We start from the raw sequence: 23,526 nt of genomic DNA on the forward strand, positions 1-23,526 counted from the left end.
CATGCCTCTTCCACTGTATTCATAAGAATAAATTCTTCACATTTGCATCAAGACACAAGCATATACATATATAATCATGATGGAGCACATAACAGGGTAACATTTCATGCCTCAATTTATTTTGCAGTAACTTGTTATCCTTCTGCTGTTTTTCCCAAGAATGATTCTAGGGCTCCAAAGTCATTCTGATGGTTGGTTAGAAGACAGATGTCAGTCTGATGATTCCAGACACATATAAAAACTACATAAAGAATCTTAAGCATTCCAAAGTAGGTCTACAGCACTGCAAATTGTCACTACACTTATTTCATACCCTGTTCTGCTGCTGCCATAATCAGTATCTCCTTGCTACAGAAGACAGGCTCCCTCTCAAAACCTTTTACCTTACCTCCATGAGCTTTTATTTGAAATAAAACATCCCTGTATAACAGATGTTCTTTGCTCATAAGGAAACACTCAAAAACTCCAAACACTGTGTTTACCCCACTTAGGAACACTTTCATACCTTCCATGCTCCAGCAGCAGTTTGGCAGTATTCAAACAGAAGTCTAAAGATATCTCAAGGTGCATGAATTCTGCAAGAGCTAGACAGAACACAAAGCACTTGAGATTATATAATCAACTTAGGCACTTAATTGCTCAATTTACCACTTACCTCTTACAGCTCCTTTGGAAGACAGAAACAAAACTGAAAAAAACCACCTCAGCAACCCTATAACAGATCTACAACAAATGGAAGAATAATGTCTATTCTGTTTTGACTTTCCTTCCACTGCAGTAATACAGAAAGGTGACAGATTGATAGCCCTGGAATTCTAGTCGTCTGTCTCCTTAAACAGGAACACCACAAGCTTTAGTAGAACTTTTTTTTTTTTTTTGGCCTCAATTTGCGTTCTATCAAAATGCCTCGTCTTTATCCAGCAGGAACAACCCAACATTTGAGGTTAGTGCTCAGGCTGTGTGTGGTATCATATTGCAATAGGAACTACTTCAACATAATGCCCTTAACATCAGCTGTTGGATTGATTGGTGCTGATAAGCAAGTATCAGTTTTACACCACTCAGATAAAGTTTTAAAATTGTTACTCTGTGCTAATGGTTAACAACAAAATAGATACATTTGTAGCTTGGGTGAGATCACAGAAGGACTACACAAGGAGGACTGTAATAGTCGTTAAAAGAAGCATTTGAAGGCAGCTGATGCAAGTACATAACAGAAGATTTTAGTGAAATGCCTAAAGTTTAGCAGGAATCTTCACTCAAAAGACAGAGAAGTTGCAGTACACGGACACAAGACTTTTCTGCCAGCCATACAAAAAAAGAGGCATTCACTCATTAAAAAACTTGCTTGAAAAACTGACTGGAGGCTTAATGTTACTAAATAACAGCCAAGTGTGTTTCGATAGGTAACTCTATGATTTCACAATTCAAACCGAAGAACACAAGTCAGCTACTGTATGTTTATTTGAAAATGTAAGTTTTAAATAACTGGCTGCTTGAAATCTGGCTGAAATTCCCCAGGAGCAATTTGGAGTTACCATTTATGCTAGTCTGACAGCATTCAAACCCCTCGGCTCTCTAAAAGAAATTCCTCATCACATCCTACATTTCTCAGATTATTCATTACACTTTTGATGCTTTCCAACCACAAGGAGTACAAAGCCTCTCTTCCCTATGATTTCATTATTTATGAAAGTAAATTTCTCTGACACATTAATTATCCTTTCTATATTAAAGCCTCCCCAAAAACTTTCTTATCCTCTCATTTCATAATACAATCAGTTATGTTCAAGTGGTAAATATGAGGAATAAGGAGAAAAGAGTTAATCTGACTCAAATAAACTCTTGTAATACAGGTTTATAACAACACACTGATCAGCACATCATGTCTCTTGGTCAAAATCTGCAAAATCCACACCCTGAGAACAGCAATGCTTCACCAGCCTTTCTTCTGTGCTGACTGTGTAAGTCGATGCACCTTCACCCTTCTGCATAACCTTCTGCATATGTCTAAATAAACTGTAGCTTTACATTGCTATATTTTCATTCTCTTCATTCTAACAGCCTTCAGAGTCTTCCCCCTTCCCTATTTGCAGCAAGGCTATTGAAATTAGCATCTGGATACTTCCTCTGTGAACATTGAGTACTATGTCTCACACTTCAAAAGCAAAAGACATTTAGCTAATGCAGATTCTGCCAAAAACACAAGATTCTTTTTCTATGTATGACACAGACAGTCTCCTTGGATATGTCTTAATAAGACCTCACTATGAAATCTAGGGAGAGCTGTGATACCTGAGTTGATATCTTCATCTGATGCTCCACTTTTAAGAAGAATTTTAACTTTCAAAAAAAACCCTGCCGGCTGCAAATTCTCCTGCACAATAAAAAACAATACATTACTTGGAGAGCTCTTTGTAGAACACAGATCCTGTGAGAGTACAGCACATTTGTAATACAGACAAATATTAAGGAATCCCCACTGTAATCTTCAGTTCTATTTTAATGACTGAAGCAAGTGGTAGGCAACTTATGCAATAATTTCTTCCTAAATGTAATGTGCATCTTTATTATTTTTTCTTACACTGCCAAAAGACTACAAGGATAACGAAAGTAAAAGATGTAAAATCCTCATTTTGCTGTGGCCTATTTTTGATACTTTTAAATAGAAGCTGAACATTACTAAATGATGTGTGAATTTGCTGGATTAATCTAGAATTATTATTAGCAGATTCAAAGTATTTTATAAAAAGAAGAAATTCAGGGAGCAACAACAGTGGGACCAATTGGAAATAATGAGGATTGTATACAAATCTCTCACTAAAACAGTGCATATTTCAAGTTCTAGAATCAACATTTTCTTCTGAGGGTTTTCCATACCCTCACACAGCATTAAAACGTACATTATCAAAAATTATGATAAAAACACTTTCAAAAAGCTTTGCAAAAGTAAACAATAGAAGAGGACAAAAGGCTTAGATACTGTAGTAGCTCATTATTTGCATGACTAAAATACACTGCCTTTTATCCTAATCTCATGAGCATACACATTATGATCTATCTGTAAATTCAAGCAGCATGCAGAAACCGAATTTCAGCTTCAATTTAAAATAAAATTTCATACTTAAATCTTTTGTACAAAACAGAAACTGAAAAATTTTAAATGATCAACTGAAGACAAATAGGAATTTTTCAGATTTCATTTACTCCACACTGATCTGAATAGATAGAAGCACAAAATTAATTCAAGTCTCTATGGGAAACAGAATTTGTAAAGGATCAAGAGACCTGATTGTAATGGCTGCTTAGAGATATATGAACTTCCTCCAGTGGAGTTGGTATGTTTATACACTTTTTTTTTCAGGTCTGCTCGTGTGCCTGTGCCTGGGTGCTGCTTTGGGGATCCCCCAGATAATAAGGTAACAGAAATAATTTTACTCTTTGTGCTTTAGCTGTGGGTTTGTGGTTGTCCCAGCTGCCTGCCTGTATCAACTCACATGTCTGAGAAATTTTAGTCACACCATGATCAAAGGACCTTACTATTAACACATAGAAGGCAGGAGAACAGCTCTACTTACACATACAAGAAAGTATTTCTCTACACAAAAAAAGAAAGAGAAAAGAAAAAAAAGCTAGGAACATCAAGACATCCATAGGAGCATGGAAACATAAAGCAAACACACCTCAATCTATTGTCAAGGATAACACACCTAATGTGGTCGATATTATCATGGCAATAAATGTTTGATTTTCATCTGTTGCAATCTTTAAATAGAGCAAAAATTACTACCTGATTTGCCAAGTTTATGGCTTTCAATGCCTTGTCCAGGTATAGAGTGCAATCCCACTCAAAATAGCTCGTGGCTAACAATCGCAGCACTTTAGCCTGGAATCGAAAAAACAGCCACATGTGAACATACATATGAACATAAAAGAATTAAATTCCAAGTTCATGAAAAATAAAAGCTCTTTGAGTCAAAAGAATTCCTGCCTGCTATCAGACATATAAAGTGATTTCTCATTTCTGAAACATATCCAGTCTTGAAGCAATGCAGTACACACAGGAAATGAAACAACTAGAATTCAGAGAAAAACTGAAGGGTTGCAAGGAAAATCAGATAACTGGAAAAAAATAATGAAAGAAAACATTGAAATAACAGGAGGAACACACTTCACAGAGGAACATAAACAAACTGGACAAAAATCTTCATGATGATGGACTTTAAATATATAAACTATTTACATAAAGAGGAAGAGATTAAAATCTTCATATCCACAGTCGGAAGTAAAAGAATTAATTGACTTCTGGATGAGACAGAGAAACATCAATCACAAATGACACAGCTCAACTGATGATGTACTGAAAGAGAAGAGGAATGGAAGAAGAGATGGCCTTTCGGGATCTACTTCAGCCTTGCTTTCTACATTTTGATTTCTGTGAAATAATAGAATCAAATGTGATTTAAAGGCGCTCATCAATGACTGATGCTCATAACAACTGAAACTCCGCCAAACTTCATAGCAGACTTCTAAAAAGGATACCAAGACATCACTGGGCCGGTTTGCACAGAAAAAGCAGATAATTCACTGGAGTCAGTTTAACAAAATCCTCCTATTTGTAAATAGAAATGTCTCTATTTCTTACCTGCATTTCTTTGCCAACAGAATATTTCATGTCCATCTTCCCAATGTCATAACTCTGGCTATCAGTGATAAATGAAAGTTAAAATTAAACAGGATAACAGAGATAATTCAGTCTTCTGATATGTGCAAAATTCCTATCCTTTCCCACTTCCTAAGCAGTTAAAAACCACATAAATCAAACAAACTAATCTTAATAGTCACTTTTACTAGAAAAGAGAAAATTTTGGGTTCTATCTACCCTTACATTAAAAATCGTACTCAATCACTTTCTTCAACCTGTTGCAGCACATTCTGTAACATCTTCTATTCAAACTTCTCTGCAGGTTTTATCAGTTTTAATGGAGATTTTGAAGAAGCAAGTGTTTCCATTCACATCTGACATATAAAATGGTAACACACAAAATCTAAACATGGCAGGTCTCCAGACCATAGCATATCAATACCAAATACAGAACCTGTAACTCATGATTCCCCATTCTTCTTCTAAAAGTTAAGTGGTAGAACAAAGAACCACCCAGGAGAAAACACAGCGATAATTCCACAGAACCAGATTTGATTACAAATGCTGTGAATGAAGAACTGTTTGAAAGAAAAACAGTACCTGGGCTCTTGTTTTCTAATCTATTCTCAGATCAGGGAAATTTTAACCCACTAGATGGAGCCACACTCTTTCTCCACATTATTACGTGCACTTTGCAAAGCTTTATTTCCTCCTCAAATTTTGTCATCAGGAGCCGGTATTTAATTTTCCACAAGAATAAAATATAAAATAATCTCCAAAGACAGGCTGTAACTAAATCTGAGCATTCCTACAAATCCTGTTTGGCAACATATATGACCATAATGATTTTGAATTTGATCTGTAGCCCTTCATTTTCTTCTAAGTGTTTAAAAGAACAAGAAGACATAAATACAAACTTTCTGCACTGAGGCTGTGACCATGGCATGAAGATACTCTTCCTGAAAGCCTATATTTCCCCACCCCTAGTAATACCACAATAGTTGTTTAGATCCTACCCAAACCATCTCTACCCATTCCTTTTTCACCTTATGTTTGTGCCTTTTATCAGTCAGGGACTGATAAAGAGGCCTTTTATCAGTCAAGGACTCTTCAGAAAACTAATCTGTTCAGAGGAAACACTAGGGAGAGAATTGGCAAGAACCATTGGAAGATGGCTTTCATTCTAATGGCATGAAAATCTATGTGGGAAAACAGACACGGATTTTAGGCAATAGTGTACAACCATGACAAAGTATCTGCTCAGATAATTTGGTTCAGCTAAAATCTTTTATTCTCACATTTTTAATGAGGCCTCTCCTTGCTCCCCCTTCTCCTTCACACACGTTTTTACATCTCAAAAGCAGGGGCTTGTTTACTTGATTTTTGCACATTACCTGAGCCAGAAGGAGCTCTGTTCATACCTCTTCCATTCATAGGTTTCCACTCCGAAATTGTAACAGAGGATTGACAGGTAACAGGTCTGCAATAAAAGACTCCTGCTTCAATAATGTTCTTGAAAAACATCATTAGCTTTACGGCACTCCAGTCTCAGGTTCTTCAAAATGCAATTTACTTTCAAGATATATCATTGTTACCACTTCTGGCCTTTTGCAAGGGGATACTGAAGATGACTAAAACGGAACCATTAATTGGGTGGGAAAATGAAGTATCATTAACCAGTCCAGGAAACACAAAACAGAAGGATTTTTGAAACACATGAGGAACACAGAGTTCCTCAATAAATCACACTGAAAGCACTAGAACTGTGTAAATGAAACAATAAAAATTAAAATTTGAGAGGAAAAACTGTAAAACTATAACCTCTTTTTTTTTAAATAACAAAAAAGTTTTACATAATTAAGTGAAGAGGACTCTACATGTTTTATGGTAGGCTTCTTTCAGCGTTTCTTTTTGGGGTGAAAAAGGGATTACAAGCTTTAGAAGAAAACTGCTTTTCAATGCTTGGTTATTCAGAGCTTTATCAGTCAGCCCTGACAACATCTGTTCATAACAACTTGCCTTTCCTTTGAAATGATTTGCAGCTGTCATGTGTCATCCAAAGAAGAGACAAAAAAGTCATTTTATATGCTAGCAGGCTGCCAATATTTGTATCCATTTTGCCTCTGCAGTATCTTTTTTTTTTTTCCCAAATATAAACGATGCTTTTTGCAAGGGACTGTAGATTTCAAATTCTCAGACAAAAAACGAGAAGTGTAGCACAACATTTTGGGTTTTTTTGTTTTGTTTTTTTTGCAATCCAGAGGCAAAAGCACAGACTAGGTATATGCACGAACCCAAAGGAGATGACTCTCAGATGTGAAATCTTATTTTTCACTGGTTCATTTGTGAATGTTTCCTTTCCAGGAGAGAAAGTTTCCTGTACTGAGCATTGGTACATAGACTATTGGTGACCACAATCCTCTCCAGCTGATCTCTGGTATCATACAACACAATAATCTCCCTGTGATATTCTCCAGGGACTCTCTGGTACAATGGGAGCCTGGAAAAGTTTAGGACTGAGAGCAACCCAGCAGTCCAAAAATTTTGGATTCACTCAGCAATCACTAGCTCTTTCCATTTTCCTCATTTTTTAAATACCACTCTTTAAATCAGAAGTAAATTGTATCACTCTGTCATGATCAGAAACCTTTACCTTGTCTGCATCAGTGCTCCTGGCTTGTGAAGTGCTTTCATCTCAAGAAGTTTAATATTATTTAATGAAGGAGTTCAAGCAAAAGGAATTAAATTAATTTAGAATTAAATGAGGAACAGGAATGCAAAGATCCCAGTGAACATTTTCAACAGTAAGAAGTTCTGCTTTTATGATTCAAATTAAAGCTAGACCCCTGCAACAGATGCACTTGAACAAGGCCTACAGATGACAAAAAGCAATGTAAAATCAGTTGGAGTTTAATTGGTTAAAAACACAAATGAACTCCAACCATAAATCCCATTTTTTTCTTTAAGAATTTGCATCTGCCCCTTTGAATTTTATTATCTGTACCAGAGAGACAGGAACAGAATATTTCCTAAATATTGGGATCATGTAAGTAAATGAAAATAAATGTCAGGAAGTTTATTCTGATATAACAATAATAGACTTCTATCTTTGCAAACAAAAAACTAATCTGCACATGATAGTTTGTTTTCTCTGTGAGACAAGAACGACAAAAAACACAGTTTAGTGCAATGGGAAGCCTCCATTCATAGCTCCACAGTTTCATGAGGATGAAGATTAGTACTGATGGTAGTGATAGACTTGCATATCAAAAACTTTGTAACTCAGCTATTCTCTTGTCCCATCTGTCCCCAGACAAATGTTCACATGGGTACAAGATGCAACATACAAGATCAAGATGTAAAATGCAGCTGGTTCTGTAGAGAGTAGGTCGTATATTCAATTTAAAAATATTTTTGCCTTGCTTGCTGATCTGCCTTCTCATTGTTTAGGAAGAGTTTATCATTCTATTTCAAATTCTAATCAAAGAGCAGCAATAAAAAAATGCACTTTGAAGAAAACTCTGCTGTTTCCATGCAAAAATTTTAGCACAAAATCTCAAAGAGGCAACCACCCGCAGAAGAGATCTTCAGTTCAGAGTACTTTTCAAAATTTTATATGGCATATGTCATCCCTTTACATATAGAGAGGAAAATAGGTTCTCAAAGTTTGGAATGATAAAGAAGGGAATATTTCACTTACTTCTTTTGGCAATTTCATCAACATATCTTTGCAGCGCTGCACGCACATCACTGCTTTCTGAAAATCCCCTTGAGCAACTGCCTGAGAAAGCAACAGAGCATGCCAACCAACCGTTAGTGTGCAACTGGTCTTTAAAATTCACTATAAACCTCGTTCTTTAAAATAGGACTTGTGTTTTTCACATGCAGTAAAGCTAGATTTGGGATTAGGTATCTGTCCTTACAGTGCTATAATAATTCTGTCTATTTCTCCATACTGCCAGAGGATCAAGAGATCCAGAAAATCACTGCAGTCCTTAGGAAGTGTGCAGAGACATGGGACAAGATCATTCAGATGTTAAATGATACAACAGCTCAGCAAAATTTTTATTTCCTCTCCTTTTGTCTACATGATCGAATTAAAAATATGGGCCATCGCTTTGTCCTGTTTAGGGTAGCTCCTGAGAATTCTGGAGATAGCACTTCCCTTCTAGATACTGAGGTCAGTGGTGTGATCAACAAATGCAGGAAACTACATTCTTTGTATTTGTTCCTGTGCTTGTTATATTCTATAGGATTGATAGAGTTCTCAGACACTTCAGTCAGGAAAAATACTTCCTCTCAAAACTTAGAATTTCTAAATTACATACTTTAAATTACAGTTATTTGCCTTGTTCTCCAGTCCAGCACAGGACACTGTTGGAACTGACCCATTTATGATTCATACAGGCAGCTGTTTATTTTACAAACAGCCATGACAGCCAAATCATAAAGCAACAAATCTGAACTAGAAGATATAAACACCACTGAAAGAATGACTGCGATAAATGAGGGAAATTAAAAATCATTAAATGATTGCAACATTGAATACAAACATGAGATCTGCTATCTCACATCTAAGTGAAGGAAATCTATCCCTCAGCAAGTCCTCAATGCCAAGCATTCAGGTATCTAATAACTGGGTCAGAGTTTCCCTCTATACCTCTAGTGACTTATAAGGAAAACTGAGAACACATACTGATTCAGCTTGGTAAGAGAGTACTTTGAAAAGGCTCTTCTCCACATCAGCTCTGTGCACTTGAATATCTGCTTCACCCTCGCTCCCATTCCGTAACTTCGCATACAACTTTTCTATACTCTGGAAAACAAAGTGCAGGCATCACCCATGGAACTTACAAATAGGCGTGTATGTAGGAAATCAAAACTGAGAAAAAACTTACACTCATGGCATTCTCTAGAAATCCATCTGCAAGACCAGCTTTTCCAATATCTATCCATCCTTTCCCAGTTTTCATAGACATCTGAAGGAGGAAATGGTAAGTCATTTGTGAAAATGCAGTCACTTTCAAGAAAGGCAACATAAGATCTCATCTCATTGTCACACATATCTAACACAGGACAAAGGCATTTCAGCTCTGCAGTTTCTGACCAGCAACTCTCACTTCTGAACGAAACGCTGAACACTCAGATGTAGCATAAGACTTATGATGGCCTACTAGACAATATTATAAGATAGTGAAATAAATGAATGTCCTGCTCATAACATATTTTACCCTGTGATGCCAACCACACCACAATGTCCAAACATTCCTAACTCCAATGGTCAGCAAGGTATCCCTGTAAGATACAGGTCCCACTTCAGCATGTACTTTGTTTTCTTAAAAGGGAAAAAATGGTATCATCTATCTTATCTTTTCTTAAGTGATGAGCACATAGAGTCAGCAATACTCCTACCAAAACACCAGCTATCTTTCCAGAACTAGACATATACTTCACTCCCTTTCCAAAGCAAATGTAATAAGATTTGAAGACTTCCCTCGGGAATCAACCGTATTTCATTACTCACCCATAATTAGCCTTACCAAAATCTGTCTTCGAATAGTTCCCTCCGGAGAATCACTGCCTTCACAAAGGCAAATCAGTCTGCAAGCAACAAACCGCACTGCAGGAAAACAGTTCACATATTCAAAAGTTTCCTTTTCTCTACTTCTTTTTTTTTTTTTTTTTTTTTACAGAAAGTCAAGCCCCACTATTTCTGAAAGACTATTTGGCGTTTTAAATCACAAGACAGAAAAATCTGAAAGCTTCAGGAGTCAAAGCAATCTGAATTTTAGCCAAGATTTTCAGGCAGTAAAGAAAAAAAATATATTCTCATTAAAATACCTATTAAACAATTTAGAGAAAGTTTAAGTTAAATACATGGTATTCACAGACTTAATTACATTGCAGGTGCTTACAGTAACATGTCTTAAAAGCCTCAGAATAGCCTTCAGCAAAACAAGGAAATGAAGTTTAATAATCTTTATACAGTTCCAAAGTAAAAAGCAAAAATATTTTCAGGCCTTCCTTAGACATCAGAGATGGAAAAGATGCTACTTAATGTATTTAAAACAGCCTCTCCCTGGCCCTTCAGCTGTGATCTGAGAACATCACACTCTATTTTGTGTCAACTTACCCTTTACCTGGTATAATTTATAAGATGCAGATTATATATCATTTTGACTTTAATCCCTCAAAACAAGAATGCAGGCCTGATAATGCAATCCCACAGAACCTCAGAAAGAACACACTGAGGGAAAATACCAAAAGCTCACTTCTGCTTTCCTCTAGTGCTGCTCCTGGCCCAAGAGAACCCACCAGCTGTGCACCTGGCTAAAGCAGGTCAGTGAGGACTTAGAATGCTTCTATATGTAAACATAGATGACATAGTTACATTAAAAAAACAATCTCACTTGATAAAAATTAAGTGACCAGCAGTCTAAAATTTACACCTATGTTATTTCCATACATTTTTATACTTGAACCACAGTATCAGAAGGCAAATTACAGCTTCCTTTGGTCACATCACCTCTTTAGTGGTGCCCTGGCATGGAAAGGGCAGCGATAAGAATGCCTACACTGATTCTGTGTCACAAGAAGATAAGTATTACATCAGGATGCTTCTTCTTGAACTGTTTATCCAAGTCCACTGCTATATTTCTCTCTTTCTAGCCCATGTCTGCAGACTCAAACAAATCTACAGCAATACTTATGTGCCTGTAAGCAGAGAGGCAGAGTTTGATTTCCATGCTACAGCACACAGAACACATTTAGGAAGGTACAGAACATACGTACACTTAGCTCTTTGCTCATCATTGATAACAGCACCCGTGTGTTTGGTCACAGTCCAGTTCCACAAGCTGATTGCACTCTCTTCAACCTGAAGAGAAGAATTCCGCTCCATTTAATTTTGTCCTGGATGTGCATCCCATTGATATTTACTACTGGAAAAAGAAGCATCTTCCATGTATTTCAAAGAAATGGCCTCTCCACATGTTTACACAACTTCCTTTTACCCCGGAGTCAAAGGTGTGAGTTTTCCATAAAACTGTCACAGGATCCCACAGGGACATGTTGGACAGTGACCTGAAAACAGGCATGCTGAATGGACCATGTAGCATTTCTTCACCTAAAATCTGAAGGGGTTGGAAAAGAACTCTAAGAATCTTATCACATTTGAGAACCATGTGTAATAAGGCTTCACCTCTTTTGCACATCAAAAAGAACACTAGCTTAATTACTTTAAATAGCTACACTGGGAAACTTCTGATATTAGCAAAAGAAGAAAAAAGGCTACTGACTATATACTCTTGTTAAAAAGATACAGCACAACATAAAGGCAATAAGCTGCTTTAGCAACCCACCCTGAGGGGCTGCATTTTCTATCACTTTATTCTACTTTTCATGACAGATCTAACCTAAAAATACACCCTTACCTATCTAGGAGAGAGTTCATAGTCCCTCTTATTGAAGTGGCCAGATTACAAATTAATGATTTCTCCTTTCTTCAAAAATAATTTAGCTCAATTGATTCAGGAAGACCTGAAGGATACCACTTTTATGCTCTACTATTTCTTTACACACTGTACTAATGACACTTTCTGTTACAACACTTGCTAACCAATCTTGTTCCCTGTTGCAAATTTAGGACTTCTAAAATCAGTGTTCCTTAGCTGATAATTGCTACTTATTAGATGTCTCTTGAAAATATAAATTTGAGGAAGAAGTTGGACAGCATCTCAGCTAGTCTTTTTTCCTTATTTCAGATTTCTCTTTGAAACAGGACTTTTAAAGTAGATGTTTACTACTTTCTAAGTACTCCTCTAGGAGAAATAAACAGAAGGAAAAACCAAACATTATAAACAACCGCCTGATAAACTTTTACAGGGACTGAAAATTAGTACCTCCAATATAATATTGTGTACTGGAATATTGTTTACCAGGCAATTAAAAGTACATGCTTGCTTGTTTTCTTCTTCCTCGGGTTATCTGCTGCCATTATTGGAATTCATAGACAGGGTGAGAAGGACCTCCTCTGATCCAGTACCAAACTCTTAATGCATCAGTGCTCTCTGCTTGCATTTTTACTTGAAATTACAACTAGATACTCCTAGTTCTTTGAAATAATAAAAACCTTAACATCATCAGTAACCAGTAACTTTTCCCATTATTATCATAGAATAGCTTGGGTTGGAAGCGACCTTGAAGACCACCCAGTTCCATCCCCCTGCCACGGGCAGGGACACCTTTCACTAGATCTAGGTTGCTCCAAGCCCTGTCCAGCCTGGCCTTGGATACTTCCATAGATGGGGCAGCCACAGCTTCTCTGGACAACCTGTGCCAGGGCCTCCCCACCATTACAGTATTTTACTAATACCTAATCTAAATCAACTTCTTTCAAAGTAAAGCCATTTCCCCTTTTCCTGTCACTTCAAGCCCTTGTCCAAAGTCCTTCTCTTTGAAGCTCTCTTGGAACCCCTTTAGAAGCTGAAGGTCTGCCCAGAGCCTTCTCTGGCTGAACTCAGTCTGTCTTTACCAACAGAAGTGCTCCAGCCCTTCAATCACCTTCACCTCCAGCACCTCAACATCCTTCCGATGTTGCTGGCCCCAGACCTTGACACAGTATCCAGGTGGGGTCTCACGAGAGCAGAGTCAATGACACACACCCTTTTTTTTTACATTCAGGATCATCATTTCTCATTGACTTAAAAAAAAAATTTCCCACTTTATTTTGGACTTTCACGCTATTGGGGCGAACGACGAAGAAATTAACTCTTTTCTTTACATTTCAGTAGTGCTACAGGTTTAGCTTCACCGCAAAGGGTACGAAGCAGCAGCAGCTGGCGCTTACGGAGCTGCAGCACCAACCTGGGCCAGGGCTGTGGGGTGTGAAGCACCCCCCGTTTCTCCAGACGGGCTGGGAGCGGGGGGCTCTCCCTCCGCCACCTTCCTATCCTCTTCAGAGAGGCTCTCCGCCGCCTGGAATAGCTCCTCGGTAAGGGCGACAATGCGCGACGGCGCCTCTTCCCTCAGCAGCCCCCGCACCAGCGCTGTAAGACAGGAGGACAGCGGGGCGTGAAAAACAGCCCAACATCAGCCGCCGATGGCGGGGCTTATCGGGAAGGGCGAGCCCGCGGCCCACGGCACCTTGCACGGCCGCCAGCCGCTGCCCCGCCATGGCCCCTCAGGGGGGAGCAACGAGACGGGCGCGGAACCGCGGCAGCAGCGCCCCCGCAATGCGCGTGCGCGCCGCGCACCCTGCGCGCGCCCAGACCCAGCGCTCCCGCCGGGCTCTCGCGTCACCGATTGGCCTCCCGGCGGCCTCGCCCCGCCTCCCTCTCCGAGTGACAGCCATCCTGGCCAATCCCGTGGCGTGGTGGCGTCTCTCGCGCGCCGCTCGCCGTGTCCGGTGCGCGGTGCTTCTGGAAGGATCCCGGCAGCGGGGCCCGGCAGCGGGACCCGGGCGGGCGGGAGCAAGCGATGTCGGGGCTGCTGCACACCACGCTCAGCGGGCTCAACAGTGACTCGTACTGCGAGATCAGCCAGTACCGAGACCAGCACTTCCGGGTGCGCCCGGCGCGGCGGGTGGCGGGGCCCGGCCGGGGCGGGGAGGGCTGAGGCCGGGACAAGGCCGTGCGAGGAGCCGGGCAGCGGGAGGGCATGGAGCGGTGGGAACGGGACGGCGAGCGCGTTGAGCCCGCGGCGTGCGCCTCTGTGCCCGCAGGGTAGCAGGCAGCTGCAGGAGAAGTCCCTGAAGATTTCCTCCACGCTGTATGTCGGCAACCTGTCCTTCTACACTACCGAGGAGCAGATCCAGGAGCTCTTCTCCAAGTGCGGAGATGTCAAGAGGATTGTCATGGGTCTGGACAAGATCAAGAAGACCCCTTGTGGTTTCTGCTTTGTAGAGTATCCTTTCTGGTTCCTTTTTGTCAGTACGTGTGTGGTTGGCACCTGTAGTTCCTCTGCACTGCTGGAAAGGTGATAGCCAAGTGCTTCCTGCCAGGCACATCCCGTCCATCCTTGCACGTTCCTCTCTGCACTCTGAGATCGATTGTATAGTGGTTCCATACCTGACAAGTGCCACTAGAGCTGTACTTTCTGGAGGTGGCTGTGAGCCCCTTTAATTCATTAATTTCTTTAATGAATTTAGGGCCAAAATGATAACTGTTACAGTCATCAACCTGACGTCTTCCTTATCCAGCGCACATGTTTGCTTTCTCATCTCAACTGCACACCTGAAGGAAGTAGCAGGATAAGCCATGGGGGCATTTTCATGCCTAAACAGGTTGTGCCAGGAGCTGTCTGTGCAAAGCTCTCCTGTGAAGCCTGCTCCTTTTCTTGTATTTCAGTCAAGTTTTACATAGTACAAAAAGGCATATTACTGATTTCTTGCCCTTAGCAAGGCTTTCATGTCTTTGTTCCATTGTCTTGTCTGTGCAGGTGCTAACATTAAAGTACAGAATTCTTTCTGAGCATTAGCTGGTCTTAGCTTGGATTTATATGAGCGCAGTTTTTGATCCCATAAGGAAAAGTAGAAAAGGCTGGAAGGCAATGGGGGGAGTTCTGCTTGTCAAATACAATACTTCCCTGGTTTTTTTCCCCTGTACCCAACAAAACAGCACACTTAGTTGTCCTTACAGAGTGCCTCAGGTACTACACGAGAGCAGATGCCGAGCACGCCATGCGGTTTATCAACGGCACACGGCTGGACGACCGCATCATCCGCACGGACTGGGATGCAGGGTTTAAGGAGGGGCGACAGTATGGGAGAGGAAAGACTGGAGGACAGGTAAAGGCAATGCCAGTTCATCCCTGAATTTGATCCTGTAGGAGTCTACTTACTTGCTGGTTTTGTCTCATAGAGAACAATGTGCAGACTGTAAAGACATGATATTGAAGTTTACTCACTCCCAGGTTGTTTCGGTAATTCATATCTGGTGTTAAAGGCTGGAAATAGAACTTAAGGCTATTTCTGTCTAGGACTCCAAACTTCCTGCAATGCAAGCAGAATGTTCCCTAATCCAAGGTAGTACCCTTGAAATGATCCAGAATTTGAGTAGCGGGAAAGAGAGTGGATGCCAGGCCAGTCTCATAACACAGCAGTTTCCCCAAGGGCAAAGATGAGGTTTAGATGAGATAAAGTGTTCTGAAGGCCAAGCTTGGCAATTCAGAAAGGTGTACTGAAAAGCTGAATGTAAATATTTTGGGGTCTTCTTACCTGAAAAAATTTCAACAATCGGATATATCCTTTTTGTCATTTTCACCATTTCACCTTTTTGGTGGATTTGAAGAGATCTCAGATAAGTAGAAGTGCTTCTAATCTGAACTTCAGTTCCCCACCAGCTGAACAAGGAGGGGGATGAAGATTTTGAAGTCTAGGAGGAGACAGGCAGTGCTAGCTATTAATATGTGTGTGTTGTTCTGTGCCCCAGGTGCGAGATGAATACCGGACAGACTACGATGTGGGAAGAGGTGGCTTTGGCAAGATCATTCAGATGCAAAAGGCAAATCACCAGCCTGCAATCTATTAATTGCCTCTTGATTCCTAGCTCATAGATGGCTCTGTCCTTCCAGAGCTAGCCCTGTTCTCGTATTTGGGATCAGGGTATCGTGTGAGATCCAAGCTCCAGCAAAAGGTGACTCTCCTTGGACTGTGGATATACATGTGTTCATTCTCCCTTCTTTCTGAGCTAGAGAGGATGTTCTGTGCTGATACAGGGCAACAAGGGAAAAAAATGGACAGCTCTGTAGGATTCTGGGCAAGAAGAAATGCAGCATGTCACACACCTTATGCTATGACATACTCTTCATGTTGCACTTAAGCAGGTGGCTTCCTCCAAGCTGCAACTGCAACCATGGTTGCTTTCAAATGACTTTTTTTTAAAAGCTCACCACCATTGGAGCCCTCCAGGTGCCCGGGCATCTAATGAGGATGCACAAGAGATCCAGGCTTCTCATTTACAACCTCACCTGCTTAATAAAAAGTATCAGTGTTTGAATGAGAGAAGTGGACAAGGTCTGATCATCCACTTGGAGGTGCTTGTCTGTGCATCTAGCCCTGGGGTTGGTCAGGGCCTGCAGAGCGTTTCTCTTTATGATGCCCCCAGTGCTGCCTGGCTTTTCAGATCCTCACTGTTGGGTGTGATTTTGTTAAAAGTTTCTGTTATTTTTTTTAAATAAACAGTTGTATTGGGTCTGACTGAGATGAAGGTAATTTTACCCCTAGCAGCCCTCCTAGAGATGTGTTTTATACTGGTAACTAGGCATGTGTTGATAACACACTAGTGTTTTGGCTGTTGTTGGAACAATGTTCCCACAGCATCAAGGCTATCTCTAACATTCCCACGTCACCAGCAGGCTGGAGTGGGGGCAAGATCTAGGGATATTTCAGGCCATATGGCATCTGCTCAGCATAATAGCTGAGAGAAAGGAGATGGGGGGCATTCCTTATTAAAACATCTGTCTTCTGGAGCTGCTGCTCTGTGTACTGAAGCTGTGCTTCCCAGGAAGTGGCCAGACATCTCCTGCTGGTCGAAAGTAGAGAATAAATACTTAGTTTTCCTTTGCTCCCACATGCAGCCTTACTTTAGCTTTATTAAACTGCCTTTATCTTGGCCCACAAATTCCATTCCCATCTTCCTCTCTCCCTGCCCCCTCCCACTGAGGAGGGGAGTGAGAGAGCAGCTTGGTGGGTACCTGGTGCCCAGGCAGGGCTAGCCCAGCACAGTTTGCCCAGTGTGGGGCCTGAGGCAATGATAGTTCTGTGCTAAGTGTTCTTTAGCCATAGTAGTTACTAAGTAGGCAGCTTCTGTGTGGTCACAGTGTTTGTTGGCTGCATTTGTTATCTCTTTTTTCTTAATTTTCTGGGCTATGGGAACATGTTAGTACAAACCATGGCTCTGTGCTTTGCCCTGGCACTGAAAGCCTTGCTCTGCTGGGGGAGCTGCCTTGTGGAGAGAATGCTATTTTCCCCCTCCCACCTGGTGTGGGTGGCTTTATTGTTCCTGCTCACCCTTACGTGAGATGTTTAATACTACTAATTAACATGGTTGGCATATCATGGGGTCTGTGTAATCTGGTGTCTTCCTGGTGTAGGAGAAGACAATTTTTGTGTGAGTCAATACTAAAATGTGCCCTGAGGCAGCTGGTCCGTGGGTGGCAGAGTATGTGGAAGGATTTGGGTAAGTATAACCAGCCTAGGCTGGTTATCACATCTCATAGCCTGGACTACACCTGAACAGGCAAGTAACCCTGGCAAACTGACATGCCAGCTGACAGAAGGTGCCTACCCCAGGGAAAACCAGCAGCCTCTGGCACTACTGGGGCTTGGCATGTGCCTGCAAAGCCACAGTTCAGGGTTATCAGAGGGCTGTGGTTAACTCGGGGACCCAAGCCACCTCTGAGGATAACTTGATTGAGTTCAAGTTACAAGGGGACAAACTCCATCTGAGGTGATAGTAGAGATAGAGGCTCAAACAGGAATAACTACAGTTGCCCCAGTAGTGGAAAAAAACCCAGTGGACATGGAAATCAATGGGTCTATATCATCAGTTATTAGGGGGAGAGGGCAAAGAAAGGTTCCATCAAGAAGCTGGTCCTTGAGAAAAGGAAGGAGTGAGGGAATTCAGAAAAAAAGCAGAAACCATCCAGCCTAACCTCATCAGAACTTTGAGACATGTGGAAAGGTTACAGCCACCAGGTATGTGGAATGGAACTGACTGCTCCAGTGCTGGCATAATGGGGCCCAAAGTCAGCAGGAAGATAGGGAAGCCCAACAGCTATTCAGCTTTTGGGAACAAAGTAAGGGATGTCACCATGTGCCTATGGATATAATCAAGATGCCAACTATGTCTCCATCAGCTAACAAGAAGGAGACACTAGCTTTTCTAGGCTTTGAGGAAAGTGTATGTTCCAGGTTAATGTTAGCTTGTGAACCCTCTCCATGGAGTAACCTGGATGAATCACAGAGTAGGTTGATTTGGAAGGGACCTACCTTAAAGACCAGCTAGTTCCAAGTACCTTGCCATGGGTAGGGACACTCCTGAGGAGGAAAGTGACACAAGTGGCTTAGTAGGCACCTGGTATCCAGCCAAGGTCAACCCACTCCAACAGTGAGTCCTGCACCAGTTGCAGTTTGTGTGTCAGAACCACTTTCTCTATGACACATCTGTCGGTGTCTTAAAGATCCTGTCACTTGAAAACATGGAGATGGACACTAGGAGGGTGCATGTGTCTTACCATAGTTCTCTGCACTTCTGTCTTGCTGGCTGTTCCTCTCCTGCTGTGCAGCTCATGGCTGATGTCAGAAAGCTTTTGCTCCAAATCAGACCAGTCCTTGTTTCACATCAGCAGTTCTAGGAGAATTTTCCCTATCCTGGCACCTGTCCCACAGTTGGAGTAGCCTATAAAACATAAAAAATACTCAGTGGCCAATTCAGAGAGGAAGGAACCAAGTACTCCCTTCCCTGTGTTTCCTCCTGTTTTAAGAAGAGCATGGCCAGCACTCTCTAACCTGTTCTTGGGTCCAAACAAGAGATGAGAAGAGATGGAAACCCATTTTGATCTGTCCCCAAGAACTGCTCAGCTAGGGCAAGAAATTCCATTGAACAAGTTAAATTCTGTCTGTAAATTTGGTTTGTATTATGTAAACAGTAGCAGCTGCTCCCTGCCCAGTAATGTGTCATGATTTTTCATGCATTATCTTGTCCAGGATGATAGAAACTGTTGTACACCTATATGCAGACCAAGTAGTTAAATTAGTTTAACACTTACATTACCCCAAAGTCTTGATAACTGAGCTAGAAGGGTGTTACATTTAGTTTATCAAAATGTCTCCTACCTGTTTGTTTTGCAAGTCACATTGCTGTGCCTGCACAACTGTCACAGGTCTTGAAGAAACTGCATGTTTATTCTTCAGCAGGTTTAAACAATGACACCATTGACTAGCCTGTGATGCAGGCTGCCCCTGAGATGCAGTGAAATGGAACAGGACACTTACTTAAAACTGGAAAAATACAAGCAGTCATCTGTCCAGCCTTGCAAAGCACCATCAGTCTGAGGTCCTATGTGGAGAATATGAATTAGAGATGAAATAATTGCTTGGGTAAACACAGCAGGAAAATGGAAAAGCTTAAGGAGGACGGCTGGTGTAGCATTCTTAAAACTCTGTGATTAGCGAAGAAATCTTGTGTATGAGGTCAGGAAACCAGCACACCTGTGCAGCCTTGGGAAATCCTGATGGTGGCAGAGAAGGGGTAGTTCATCAGGAAGTGGCCACAGTGATGGAAAACTACCCATCTGCACCAGAAATGTGCCACTTGCACTGCCCGTGCTGCCTCTGCCACCTCCTCTCACTCACAGGCTTGTTTCCACCATAGTGAGGTGTGGGTGCCATTAGGATACAACTGTCTCATAAGAGAGATAGTCCTCTGAGGCACCAGGGTGACATCCTGCTGGGTCCAGGCATCATCACAGCATGTTGTCAACTCCAGGACAGACTGTGAGAGGAGCCACCCTTTGGCTAGTTACAATGTGGACTGGGGCACAAGAGCAGGAATCAGGGCACAAGCTGCAGCACAGGAAAGGAGAACAAGAGCAATTACCTGGCAGCAAGTCATCATGCCAGACCTGCAAAGGCAAAGAGAGGCCAGCATTAAGCCTGTGGGATTAGAGCTGGCCACCTGCCACAGCTCATGGCAAAGAGGATTATTGGATGCACACAGGCTCCTCGCAGCTACTGGGTCATGTGTGCTTAAGCTCACCACAGAGAACAGAAGGGTTGAGGCCTGCCCGGAGCCAGGTGAGTAAGGAGTGATAAGAATCTCACCCATCACTCGCTTTGATTTCCTGGAGCCCTTCTGGACTGTGAAGCCTTACAGCACAACCCAATACTGCTGCAGAAATATCAGGAGCTGATACCAGTTTGCTGTTACACCAGTGACCCCCATCTCCCTGGGGTCAATTCCATGGATTCCAGGACTCAGGCCCTGATGGTGGATTTGTCCCACTCAGCAGCCACTGCAGCTCCACTCCACCAGCAGGGAAGGGGCTCAGTGCTCAGATTTACAGGGAAGAAGATGGCACATCTCACATTGAAGCATTTCGTATCAGAGCAGAGCAGACTTGCAGCCTATTTTAATTCCCAAGTGGATCTAAATTTAATCTGCTGCTATATCTCTGCCTGCCAGGGCCTGTTCTGGCCAGGGAGCAGTGCAGGGGCAGGCTCTGCAGCTCTCCCTCCAGAGGCTCAGCAGCACAGTCCCCCATCTCCATCCTGCTCCTAGCTTGCATGGCCACCCTCATGGCTGCCTCTTGGCAGCCCCCCTGGAGGTGGCAAGTATCTGGTGTCTAGAGAGCTGCTCCGAAGGGTCCACCGGGAAAACCCCACGTCCCCCAAAACCAGCTGGATATGAAGTTATCAATGTCATGGGATTGTGGTAGAGCCAGATGGGGAGGGAGGCTGTCACCCACTCTCTGCACCCCCAACACCCCAACCCACCAGCACTGCATCCCTGGCATGACCCCAGTGGCCACAGCCAGTGGCCATAGCCAGGCCTTCACTGCAATGCCACCCCAACCACCTGCCTGCTCAGCATGGCTTGGGCCAGACACAGGGGGACTCAACAGCCCTCCAGCTTCCCTTTCAATCCAGGGCAGAATGACAATAAGGAAATCACAAATCAAGCCTGGGGAGGAAATGCTCCAACTGTCAGGGCAAACTGCATGCAGCTGTGTTGGGGCTGGTTGCTTCCTTCCCCTAAGCGGTGGATTATCACAGGCCCCTCAACAGCAAAGCAAGGCTCTGCTTTTTGCTGATTTTCTCAAACCACAAAATGGCCCCTTCCAGACTGGTACAGGAGAGGAAACCCATCCTAGCACCTGACAGGCTTCACCAGGAACACACTTCTCTCCCAGCGTCTCTGCAGGATGGAGCCTGGGCTGCTGTTGGAGCAGGCTGCTGGGGCACCGGGTACAACAGGGGGAACAGATGGTTTGTGTAGACAACACACACTGAGGCTCTGGCTGGCTGTTGTTCACCCACCCAGACATTCACCTACCAACTGATGTGCTGAAATGTGCAGTAACACCTGCATGGCCTGGGAAAGGCAAAGGTGCTGCCCAGCAGAGGATGCGGTGCCATCCCTGGCAGCCCTGCTAGCCTGCATGGAGAGAGAGGCAGGGACCCCCCAGAGTGGTTGTGCAGAGTTGGGGCAGCCTCCACAGGCTGGTAGCCAAGGACAGGGTGCCTGGCCCAGAGCCTGAGGGCAAACTGTGCTGCTGTACCCATGGCTGAGTGGTAGTGACACCCTCACTACTCACCACACCACCATGGACTGCTGGCTGCCGGACAGCTGCTTTCCCTGATGAGCTGCCATGGTGGGAGCTGTCCAGAGATTCCAGAATCCTGCTCCATGCCTCAAACTCTGCCAGTCCCAATGGATGCCTGGGATGGGATGGCAGAGCTCGCTGAGATGGCCTGTAACCAGGCAGAGATTTCCCATGGGCACAAACAGACCCACAAACAGACATGGGCACAGATGTGCACACATGTACGGGGGACATAGACATAAACAAAGGCATAGGGGGCTGTAGCAGTGCCAAAACAGGGGGTAACAGCTGCAGCTATATCACAGGCCCATTGCCCTCTAGCCGTGGGTAACAGCACCTGAAACTGGGTGTGTAGAAGGCCTCAGTTGCCCGTGGGAAGGCTTCATGAGAACATGGAGCTTTCCCAGGAGCTGGTCTGGGGGTAGAGGTTTTCCCAGGAACAAACAAAGGCACCTGCTACTGTTAACAGAGTGTGTATTTTGAGAACTCTGTTGTCTATAATGAAAACATCTGTGCAAGAGGTGCTGCCCGCTCTGACCAATGGGCTGTTCTGTCCCTGGAGTAGCGTTCAAGTATATTTAAGGAGTGTGTGTTACAATAAACTTTGTCTCTCCCTCTTTCCTATCTTGAGACTGGACCATGTTGCTGTGTGTTCTTATGGCCGTTCCAAGGGTTAATCCTTAACTAGCAGCAACATGGGTGCACAAGGACATGGCAGGCTCAGGGCTCAGCAGGCACCCATGTGCTGCCCCTGGCCAGAAGATACCCACGAGGTGGAGTGGTGAAACCAGCATGGCACACTGAGGCACCAGCCTGACTAGGAGGGCTGGGAGCACCCAAAGAGTCACCTGTGCCTGGGTGCTGGGGCCTGAGGCTCTGGCAGGACACCCCAGCCTGGGACACCGGGGCAATGAATGCCTGTCCTGGGGCCAGAGCAGGAGCCACAGCCCCTTTTACTGCAGGGACAGCAGTAAAACTGGGGCAGACCTCCCAGCTCCAGCCCATGGGCCAAGCAGAGCTGATGGTGTGGGTACCTTGCTGCCGACTGTGCAGTGACCCTGCGCCACTGCCAATAAAGAGTGAGAGATGCCAAAACCAAGCACAGTCCATCTGCCTTAAATTAGAGGTTTTTTTGGATACTTATGTCAGGTCTGATTAGACCAGACCAAAATCTGGAAAATCATCTTCTCTCATGGATGCAGCCCAGCTTCTGGTCAGGCTTCCTCTGCAGGCCATTGCTGGCGCCTCCAGGAGGTGTCATTTCCAAGTCCTTTACTGTATCCACTGTTCCAGAACTTGGTGACACAATCCTTCTCTGCACAGGGCCTGAAAGGCAGGACCATGACAGGCAGCTTCCCTGCCCTTCCAGGTACCATCAGCACTGCCTGGAGCTGGTTTGAAGCACTGCTTCACAGCTCCTGGCTCACAAGTTCACTGTCCCGGGGAGGACAGTGAGGACTGGTGGCTTCAACTGGCAGGTTTTGCGCAGGGATGTCACCCAGCACAGGTGGCTGGGACCAAACACTGTTCTGCACTGGCACTGGTCTGGCAGCAGC

At 43.3% G+C, this 23,526-nt stretch overlaps 2 protein-coding genes and 1 long non-coding RNA gene across 11 annotated transcripts in view; 1 reads left to right on the forward strand and 2 right to left on the reverse strand.

Moving 5' to 3' along the window:
- TEX11 (testis expressed 11) overlaps window positions 1-20,882 on the reverse strand; it is a 34,043-nt gene extending 13,161 nt beyond the window's left edge. For 6 of the 9 annotated variants that reach the window (XR_015806641.1, XR_015806642.1, XM_088172915.1 and 3 more), the window contains exons 1-12: window positions 13,790-13,993; window positions 13,511-13,692; window positions 11,438-11,522; window positions 10,186-10,265; window positions 9,544-9,624; window positions 9,342-9,461; window positions 8,346-8,426; window positions 6,040-6,125; window positions 4,646-4,703; window positions 3,791-3,886; window positions 2,296-2,377; window positions 506-584 (exon numbers count right to left, since the gene is read on the reverse strand). Coding sequence is in view for 7 of the 9 variants with exons in the window: in XM_088172915.1 (XP_088029041.1) it covers window positions 506-584; window positions 2,296-2,377; window positions 3,791-3,886; window positions 4,646-4,703; window positions 6,040-6,125; window positions 8,346-8,426; window positions 9,342-9,461; window positions 9,544-9,624; window positions 10,186-10,265; window positions 11,438-11,522; window positions 13,511-13,692; window positions 13,790-13,820 (1,061 nt within the window). In the remaining 2 variants the exon portion in view is untranslated. Of the gene's footprint in view, window positions 1-505; window positions 585-2,295; window positions 2,378-3,790; window positions 3,887-4,645; window positions 4,704-6,039; window positions 6,126-8,345; window positions 8,427-9,341; window positions 9,462-9,543; window positions 9,625-10,185; window positions 10,266-11,437; window positions 11,587-13,510; window positions 13,693-13,789; window positions 13,994-18,880; window positions 19,045-19,640; window positions 19,705-20,244 lie in introns of those variants that run through there. The other 3 variants (XM_088172913.1, XM_088172910.1, XM_088172912.1) reach the window with 3 other exon arrangements.
- LOC106853749 (nuclear cap-binding protein subunit 2) lies at window positions 14,001-16,841 on the forward strand. Its single transcript, XM_014877196.2, has 4 exons — window positions 14,001-14,209; window positions 14,367-14,548; window positions 15,293-15,431; window positions 16,075-16,841. The coding sequence occupies exons 1-4, from the start codon at window positions 14,123-14,125 to the stop codon at window positions 16,171-16,173; spliced, it is 507 nt and encodes a 168-aa protein (XP_014732682.1). The 5' UTR covers window positions 14,001-14,122; the 3' UTR covers window positions 16,174-16,841.
- On the reverse strand, window positions 16,141-18,823 carry LOC148222074 (uncharacterized). Its single transcript, XR_015806643.1, has 2 exons — window positions 18,636-18,823; window positions 16,141-17,166 (listed from the first exon to the last, which is right to left on the reverse strand). It is a non-coding gene; the product is annotated as an uncharacterized LOC148222074 (long non-coding RNA).
- Window positions 20,883-23,526: the final 2,644 nt, after the last annotated feature.

Source organism: Sturnus vulgaris, chromosome 14 (genome assembly GCF_052056855.1).
Source record: "Sturnus vulgaris isolate bStuVul1 chromosome 14, bStuVul1.hap1, whole genome shotgun sequence".
Taxonomy (NCBI): Eukaryota; Metazoa; Chordata; class Aves; order Passeriformes; family Sturnidae; genus Sturnus; species Sturnus vulgaris.

Bases quoted from the DNA above. Each gene is read 5' to 3' on its own strand.
- LOC106853749 (XM_014877196.2), top strand. From the start codon at position 14,123: ATGTCGGGGCTGCTGCACACCACGCTCAGCGGGCTCAACAGTGACTCG. The intron at 14,210-14,366 runs GTGCGCCCGGCG...CTGTGCCCGCAG, and splicing joins ACCGAGACCAGCACTTCCGG to GGTAGCAGGCAGCTGCAGGA. The intron at 15,432-16,074 runs GTAAAGGCAATG...TCTGTGCCCCAG, and splicing joins GAGGAAAGACTGGAGGACAG to GTGCGAGATGAATACCGGAC.